General features: G+C 41.0%; 1 protein-coding gene across 1 annotated transcript; it reads left to right on the forward strand.

Moving 5' to 3' along the window:
- Positions 1 to 2040: 2040 nt before the first annotated feature.
- LOC115346477 (solute carrier family 2, facilitated glucose transporter member 11-like) lies at positions 2041 to 8631 on the forward strand. The gene is given in 12 exon segments (XM_041126223.1): positions 2041 to 2071; positions 2148 to 2213; positions 3230 to 3337; positions 3945 to 4005; positions 4008 to 4101; positions 4998 to 5122; positions 5478 to 5613; positions 6392 to 6401; positions 6746 to 6821; positions 7867 to 7994; positions 8322 to 8356; positions 8358 to 8631. Coding segments are annotated over 11 exon segments (963 nt in total). The 5' UTR covers positions 2041 to 2071; positions 2148 to 2189; the 3' UTR covers positions 8524 to 8631.
- The last annotated feature ends 789 nt before the right edge of the window (positions 8632 to 9420 follow it).

A 9420-nucleotide genomic window follows, 5' to 3' on the forward strand; every position in this document is an offset into this window, starting at 1 on the left:
AAGTCCCAGAGCTGCCATGTGTGTCCATCCTTCCAGCAGCCAAGCTACCCATCCTCAGCTCAAAGAGCAAATCGTCCTTTCCCCTCCAGTTCATTCAGGCTTATCTGCTCCCTGCCCGTGGCCCCACTCTAAGGTGCCTGAAGACTGCTGTCTGAGTCTAGCAAAATGGTTTGCTGTTAATCTGACAGAACTCCTTTGAGAGGGAAAAGAAAAATAAAAACAGAATTGCAAGGGACAGGACAGCACGAAAAGGTCTGGAAACAGAGATATGACATTCAAATTTGATAGAGGAAACAGAAGATGTTAAAAGGAAAGATAAAATGAGAGAAACAGCAAAAGAGAAGGACAGTTATTTCAAAAGTAGCTTTTAGTGTGTCCTGACAGAAAGTAAGAAGTAACACTGAATTGTTCAAGTATCTCATTAGACCTTTCTGCCACAGAAGTTGGGAACAACAAAAGTTTACAAGAGTTCAAAGAGGATCTTTGGCAAATGTGTGGAAGGAGCAAATCTAAAGACATCATCCTGACCGAAAAAGTCTCAGGGCTGCACATCACTGGGGCCTGGAAGACGCACAGGGAAAGCATCACTGCACACTTGCTCAGTTCTTATGCTTTTGCCTACAACTGCTATTTGCAACTGACAGCTCTGACATATTCTGCTGGACACAGTTCTGGTCTGATCCTAGAAGATAAAGTGGCTGGTGGTGGTGGTAAGAGAGGACAGGGGACAGCTGTACAATCTGGCTGCAGTCTTCTCTGTGACAGCAAAATCTTTGGCTGAGGGGAGGGCACTGGCCAGCGTTGAAGTGACTGGAGATTGAGAGGAGGGATTTGTAAGAAGCAAGAGAAAACCTAAATAAAGAAGGGATTTTTGCAGTAGTAATTGAAGAGAAAGGTAGATTCTGGGGTGGTTTAGAAGAGAAAGTGATAACATTTGAGAAGTCTGTGCTAAGAGGGGAAGGAATAAATTACAAAACCACAGCTGATGTGGAGGTGATGAAGATTTCAGGAACAATGAAAATGGAATGGGTGGAAAGAAGAATTCAGCTTGAATTATTTCACTGTACTGATGTGCAACAAGACACCCGGGTAGAGGGTTTGGAGAGAGAGCGTTACTGGGACATCCAGTAGGAGAAAGGTCGAGGTGTGAGTCAGCAAGCTTGCCCTGTGCTGCAGGGCACACAGCCCAGGGGACAGCGTGGAGCTGTTGTCAGTTGCTGTAATGTGAAAAGCAGACTGTAGGAGGAATGTCCGTGCTTCCATCGTGTTGCCTTCAGAACTGTAACCCCACCTTCACATCTCCCCTTTCGGCACTAACCATAGACAGTCAAATCTTTGTAGTATGGGGTGAACTACGATGTATGCAGTGTCATACAAAACGTTATATGTAATGCATAGAAGCCTGAAGGAAGCAAGAATTAACTTACACTCTTTTTAAATAGTCAAGTCTTTAGCTGATTCAAACTCATTTTTTTTAAGGTGAAAAGTACTTCTTAAAATCAATTCTCAAGCCAGAACAGAATGAGCATCCCACTCCGGCACACTGTAGGCCATCTCCGTTGTTACAGAGAGGTAAGAGGGAGGCTTCTGAGTGGTTCTGGAAACAGTGTGACCCTCTGTAAAGAACTGGGTGTTAGCAAGGACCCAATACGCCAATATTCAGATACTTCATGTCCTGCAACCGCGAAATTGTTCAAATCACTTCAAGCAATTGAAAATCTTTTGGCATGCAAGAAGAGGTGTTACAGCTCAGCTACAATACTAAGTGGCTTATCTCTGTAGGAGACTGGAAAGGAGGAAAACACACTCTGCCTAAGCTGCTTGACAGAGAGGTGAAGAGGGACTCAGCTCTCCTGAAGGAAAGATGGTAGCACTGTCTGACTCCTCGCACAATAGGAACATGCAGTTATTTTAGCAGTGCGAGTAAGGAGGAGCTCTCCCAATACAAGAAGAATGTACGTTTACCGGTGTTGTAATCAGCTTGGCATATCTGGGTCTTAGAATAATTAAACCAGCAAGAAGAGGCCCTGGCCAGTGTTGGAGGAGGACACAATTCACTAAAAGCCACAAGGTTAGAATTTAACTTCTGTGCTATGATCCCAACTTCTTATAATCCAAGCATAGAAAACATATCTCTCATCTGACAGACTTGACAAGGGCTTTCAGAACAGGCAGGTTTTCAAGGGGAAATGGCTGTTTTCCTCTCAGACCTGGTGAGTATCCAACTTCTTGTCTTCTAGCCCTAGTCACTAACAGCAGCATGATCTTTAAAGATTACAGCAAAGGGAATCAAACAGTCCTTCCTGTAACAAAAATGAGCAACAGAGCACATGCTTGGGACAACACTGATTCAGCAATAAGACTGACTACATGGCACCTCCAGAAAATATATTAGAAATACAAAAGAGTGAGAGGTTTAAAAGAGGACCTGGGAAACCAGGAAAGAATGAGCATTTTGAGGAAGGTAGAGAAAATAGTAGCAAGGAAAAAGACAAAACAGAACCTTCCTCCCCCACTCTACTGCCCTGCAGTCTCAAGGATACTTGAGGATACTCATATGTTTAGGGTGTGACCTGACTAAATGCCTGAAAACACGTGCTTTTGAAGAGTGCTCTAAAATGCAGTGTACATCATGGAAAGACAGCATTTCAAATAGGAGTCATTCAAGTAGGGACTCTAAAAATGCAGTTTCCTATGGGGATAATAAAAGTGTAAAAAATGTAAAAAAAAGTAAGTTTTAAGAGGACAGACTTGATTAAACTCCGGAAACCGGTGAATGATGTCTCTGAGGAGGCAAAGTTGAAGGAAAAAAGGGATTCAAGAAAGCTGTAAGTTCTTACTAGTACAAAAGCAAACACAAACTATCTGAACAAGGCTTTTATGATTTTTTATTATTATTTCTGTGGCTAGCAGAACTAACAGTATCTGAAAAAGGCTTTTATGATTTTTTTATTATTATTTCTGTGGCTAGCAGAACTAACAGAATTAGAGACGGCATCTTTTCAAGCTGCTAATAACCAGGAGAAGAAGATAAAGGAATGTGCAGATTTGCATCTTAACAATTTCCCAGCAATTTTGCTTGATTATTGAAAAATTCAAAATGGGTTTTTGCATTTTAAACCCTTCTTAATCATTGAAATGTGACGATATAAGATCTCATAAATTATCTCATGGTCTGAAAGCCATGCTGGTATCAGGAACTTAGGATGTGTTTCATCATCTTTTTCAGGTTCAATACCAGAAGCTATTGCTAATGATTATGGTGCTAGGAATTGGTGGAACCCACCCACCTGGTTTTCAAATGTCTGTGATCAATTATACTTCTCCGATAAGCAAAGCCTTCATAAAGTCACATCTGTAACTGCTCTTCATGTGACTAGGCCTTACACTTTGAAGATACTCTAAAAAATCTGTTAGGTGTTGCTATGTGAGTTTATTCCCAGCTCTTTCCAATGCCATACTGTCCACTGTCAAAGGACAAAATGAGTTTGCATGATTGTTAGGAGCTCTGCTCCAAAGACAACTTCCCACAGAACTGTGTGGAGACAACATATTGAAACACCCTCCTTAAAGATTATGCCATGGAGAAAAAAGATTAAAAACTAGCTGATTGAGTCTCAACCTTCAGTTCAGCCCTTTTCTCTTTGTATCCACTACCTGCAACAAGAACACTTGCACTTCACTAGAATCAATAAAAGGTCCCAATATTTTGGTGTAGGAGAGCCAGGATTCAACAGACTAAAGAGTACAATTAATTTTTGAAAGATTCTGTTACACTATTAGGCTGTATGAGAGGAAATATCAATCCTAATTTGCAAATAAGTGTCCCATAGTCATGCTTTTAGTAATGACTATTAATCTATTTTTTTTTTAGGTTGTAAACATTATGAAGAACTATTGTCATTAGTGCCTCAGTGAAATGAAAATCTCTTTTTCTGTCCCAGTACATTCAGAAGTTTATCAGCGAAAGTTTGTTGGAGCAATACAGTTCTGTGCTGCATCAGGAGACACATTATTGTGGTCCTTCATCGTGTCTATGTACTGTGTAGGTGGAATGATAGGGTGTCTGTGTAGTGGGTATCTGATTGCAAAATACGGAAAGTAGGCATATTTGCCAACAGCTTGCTGATCAGCACTGCAACAAGGGAAGAAATTAAATATTACTCACCTAATATAATGGATTTCAGAATTCTCACTGCCCCCTTCTGGTGCAGACTTTACTCAGCATGTATAACTACACCTAGGTACATTAGAGAGACAAGAATATGCAACTATTTCTGATTCCCTTGTCACAGTTTTTGGTGCCATACAATTACTGTATTTTTGCTGAAATTTCAGTTAAAAAAAACCTCTGAAATTCTTTTATTGGGCAATAATATCCTAGGGAGCCAAACAACACTGCAGTAGTGCAGAAGGGGATAGATATTCTGTAGGCAAAAGCTTTTTTTTTTTTTAATTGATTGCAGCCTTTTAAAAAATTGTGCAGGTTCATTCCTCTGTAAGAATAATCAGAGTTTCAGCAAAGATAAGCAGAAGTCCCTCCGGCCACATTCAGAACCCTCTCTTTGAGGGTGGCCATAAAGGACAAAGCCAGAACTCCTTAGCTTGAGGTGGGCAGTGAAGCAAGTTCTCAGTGAAGCTGGATTTGCCTTGTTCTGGGGACACGTGCGGTGTTTGAGATGGGAGCCTTGCCCACAGGAAAGAAGTGAAAAAGACCAAAAAAGACCATTCTTTATCAGTATTTATCCTGCAGGAATTTCCTTCAGCCTCATGGTGTGCTCACATAGTATTAGCCTGGAAAAGAGGAATCTAGCTTCTCCCTTTCCACTCCCCTGCAAAGACATCATGCCTTTTCATAATCAGATATGGTAGTCCTATAAGCGATGGATTTAAACATGGCCATGGCTTGGTCTGTAAATCCAGAGGAGAACAGGCAGACATTAGTCAAAGACGAAAAAGTAAAATGTGGATCATACCCATGTTGTTTGCTGTTACAGGAAGAAACATCTGCTGTTCAACGATGTGGTCCTAATAATAGCCACGCTGCATACTGGCTTCAATAGTAGAGCCAAGTCTTTTGAGATGATCCTGACTGGGCGCTTCCTCAAGGGCATTGGTGGTGGTAGGACTCCCCACTACTCCATGTTAATGTGACTTCTTTGGGGTGGATACAGAAATCTTCCTGCTGGGAGTACCTGGGCATGCACAGTAACCCCAGTGGAACAAGGAACAGATTGGGGAAAGGTAAGATGAGCTGTCCTTTGCCTTCAAGAGTTCTTGTTGAGAGAGAAATCTGATGAGTTACCTAAACATCTTGCTTAAAGTAAAAGGTACATTTTCAGTCTATTGTTGTGGAGGATATATAGCAAACAGTTCAGGAGAGAGGAGAGAGCTACCTTTAGTCGGAAGTGAAATGAAAAGGGATCCTCTCTCTTGCTTTCTGAAGCTTTAGCTCTCTCGTGTCTTCTTCACTTTAGGAATAAATATGAATGCCCTCGTTCAGTATGCTGGAAAGATCTCACCTAAGAAGTTGCATGGATTTGTAAATGTGACCTCCTCTGTGTTTCTTGCACTAGGAGAAGCTGTAGCAAGAGTTCTTGGATTATGGTTCTTGTGCTGCTCCTTCTCATCCTATTTTCTATTTTTTTTTTTCTTCTGTATGGCAGGCAAGTGTTGTTCTCCCAGTCCTAGAAACAGACATACACTAAGGGTGGGGTTTTACTTTGCTTAACTACAGCTGTCAAAAAGGATGCATCTACCCCGTACCAGTCACCGAGGTTTCCATGTCATTCACTGGGGAGAGAAAGGCCCTTCTCTTGAGAAAGGATGAATCCATCTCTGGGAGTGGACCTGCATCAGAATTCTTTGTGCAGGATGGCAGATAGTCAGCCTTAGCTTTCATGTCCAAAATAGCAGGGAAGAATATCTTCTGAATACAAACTCAGAGCTCCTCTGCAAGGCTTTTTTTTGTCCTGCCTTGTAGTTAATCTTTTTTAATCAGGCTTTCAGTCAGTGAAAAACATTTTGTAATACCGTTGGTCTGGCATAGCTTTCCTCCAGCTCTCTGCCTGCCTGACCTCTTCAAACCTCACCTGTGTCTTGTTCTACTGTCCTTTAAATCCCTGGATGGCATCCTTGCTGTCACCTTTCCCATTTGCTATCCCATGCCTCCTGCAGCAGCAGCAGTGTGTACTGACCCTTCCAACAGCCACCAATTTCCACCCTTGATACAAGTGATCCAGCTACATAGTGCAGCTCTCTAGCTACTTCCAGTCTGGATGGTGGAAAGCAGTGAGGAACCCAGCATCACGGCTTCAGCAGTGCCAGTGTTTTGCACTGATTGCAATCTTGGTCTCAGCCCATAAACTTTCAGCTTCTTTCTGTTTCACAGATATCTTCTGGTTCACAAGAGATTTAAACATTTCTCTGAAGTTGTCTAATTCAATAAGACAATTAGGTTAAATCAGTAACAATTTTCCCCATGCTATAATTTGCTTGGAATTTGTTACTTGTTTTTCAGACCAGGGTGCAGTTCAGCTTACCTCTGTAGATACAACACTGCAGGTTACTTTTGGCCTTCTACTGTTTTCAGTAGAGAAAGGTAAGTAGTTCTAGTGAGCATCTACTACAGAGCTCAGTGTCATGGGCTTTTTCACAAATATTGCTTCTCCTGTATGTTTGGATCAGCTGTGCTACAGCTATAAAATTAATTTTCATTCTCTTCCTTCCTTTCACCTTTGTCTAGGATCAGTTCCTCTGGATGCGTTACTGCAGTGTTATTCTTATCTTTTTATTCATCATTGCCTATGGAATAGGACAAGGTGAGTACAACAGTAAAAGCAACAACAGGAAACCTTGGACCACATGGATAAGCACAGGCCATGAATGTATGGAAGTAGAACTAGACTGTGTGGATATTATCTTTGAAAATCAGCAGCTTAGTTTGGACTGAAATTGGGGGAGTCTCAATTTTTGATGAACTAATGACCCAAGAAACAATTTCTTTAACAAATTATTTGTAATTATTCAGACCCTGATGAATCAGGACCCTGTTTCCTCTCACTGGATTACAGCTTCAAGCCAAAAATTACTTGTTAATCAACTCACTAACACTTGTTTTGGAGGGTGTGAATGCTGTTCAGTGCACACAGGCTCAACTGGTCCATCTCTGTCTTTGCCTAAGGTCAGAGGTAGCCTCTTCTAAAATATTACAGTTTTCTCAACTCACCTGTAAAATCCTGCTCTATTAAAGAATGATACCTGATAGCACACATAGTCTGTCTCTTAGCATTGCTCTGTCCTTTCTCATCCTCTCAATGTCACTCTGAATCAGCTACATCTGTAACGCCAGAACCAAACTTACAGCTCTCTATTAGGACCTCACTCTCCTAAGACCAATATTAATGCCCAGAGTTGGTCCTAAGACCAACTCTGAAAGTTCCCTGACTAAACACTACTTTTAGTTATTACAGTCTCCAAATTCAAATGGCAGCCTTTATTATTGTAAAAGCTGTCCATGAGGACCATGAATATCTTGAAAACCTAACAGAATTCCCATGGTAGCAGAACCCAGGTGTCTCCTATGGGCAATTGAGAGAAATAGGCCATTAGGGCCATTCGTCTGCATATTTCATACATCTTAGGTGGATAGAAACTGCACTTCAGGGGTGTCCATCTCTCTCCATGGACCCTAAGAGAAGTCTGTAGGGGAATTCAGATAGACATGGCTGTGCTGATGAAATTTAAATGATCTCATGGTATCCTGACTTACTGGGGCTGTGTTTGACCAGTGACATTGGTTCACTCACTTTGAGGAAAATGGTTAACTACAACGTTTCTATTGCTTTTTTAATGGTTTTTCCTCAGCTGGAGCCGTCACATCTGTCATGAATGAAATCTTCATCCTCTCAACAAGGTCCTCTGCTTTTGTAATTGGTGGAATTGTCATTTGGCTAGGCCCCACTTCCACTAGAATGATCTTCCCCTTTGCTGTCGTATGTAATTTGATTCAAATCTTCTCTTTGACTCTATCCATTTAAACTGGTTTTCCAGGTTGGTCTGGACAAGGAGTAGGATGAAATGCCTTGTAGATGATCAAAGCTGTGAATCCCTTACTACTACTGGCATATGGAGGCCATTTATGTAAAACCCTTCCCTAGACTTCAGACATCATCTGCTGCCTCAAGAATAGATTGAAAACATTAATAAATATTCCTTCTGTAAAATCAACTTATTACTCATTTCACAGGGACAAATAAAAAATTTTCAAGAATCTGTTTGGGCAAGGGAAATCACTCATCTTACTCTATTTTTAACTCCAGGTGCTTCTTGGTCCTTTTTGCTTCCTCATCTTTATTGCTGGTCATTTCAGTGGTTCTCATCTACCTGTTCCTCCCAGAAATAAAAGGGAAGTCAACCACTGAAATCACAGAAGAATTCAAAATGTGCCAATTTAAGAAGAAATGTCATCAGAGTGTGGAGAACAAAGCTACCAAAGAAAAGACATTCTGCACCAAGCTCTGATAGGCCACCATAAGCAACTTCCACTGACAAAAAGCCCTGTCTCAAAATCAAACTGAAAGCTAAACCTTAACATGGACTTTTCTCAATAAAATGTAATCTAAAAAGTAATCCACAGATAGCTTGTCATTAATCCAAGTAGTCCTATTTTATATTCATCTTTGCTTTTCATGGTGAGAGACAATGGCTCCTTCCTAGAACAGCTCTGTAGCAGGAAGACATTAGTAACTACACACAATTCTCAGAACTGGCACATGGAAAACATTTTCAGGCATAACATATAAATTTTATTTTAAGTCTTTCTCCTTTGCTATCATTTTAAAGAAGCAAGATTTGTCTCTATGTTTGTTACTTTGTAAGAAAGCTCTGCTCAGGATTAAGTGCAGGATGAAGAGAGGATGAAACATAAACATAGTTCTTTCAAACAATTTTCATGTCATGTCTTTATGGTATCACACTGTAAAGGACCTAATATTGATCATAAACACTGCACATGAACAAATGCCAGGTGGAATAACAAAGAGAGCTCAATATTGTTCTATTTTCTTGAGCTGACATCAAGTAACTGTATGTCCTGATTGTCTCTATAATGACTGTCAGGGATCAGCCCCAGTCCCTGGGCATTTGGTACAGAAGAACTCTCACCTGCATCCTCTGGAGCAAACTGACTGCACCTTCCATGCATACCAGTTGTAGCACAATCTGGAGCAAGTTTTTGTAGTGTAAGCAGTGCTCTCAGCCTTATTCTGGGTACCTCATGGATGGCACAAGGGTTAACAAACATACAAGCAGTGCTGAGAGCTAGAGGACCAAAGCCCTGGAATGAGACAGGGAGTAAGACACTTTGAGAGAGTACTGAGAGAGTAGACACTTTGAAAGTTCAGCCCATTTTATAAATAA

The sequence above is a fragment of the Aquila chrysaetos genome, chromosome 9 (assembly GCF_900496995.4).
Source record: "Aquila chrysaetos chrysaetos chromosome 9, bAquChr1.4, whole genome shotgun sequence".
In the NCBI taxonomy this organism is placed as follows: domain Eukaryota; kingdom Metazoa; phylum Chordata; class Aves; order Accipitriformes; family Accipitridae; genus Aquila; species Aquila chrysaetos.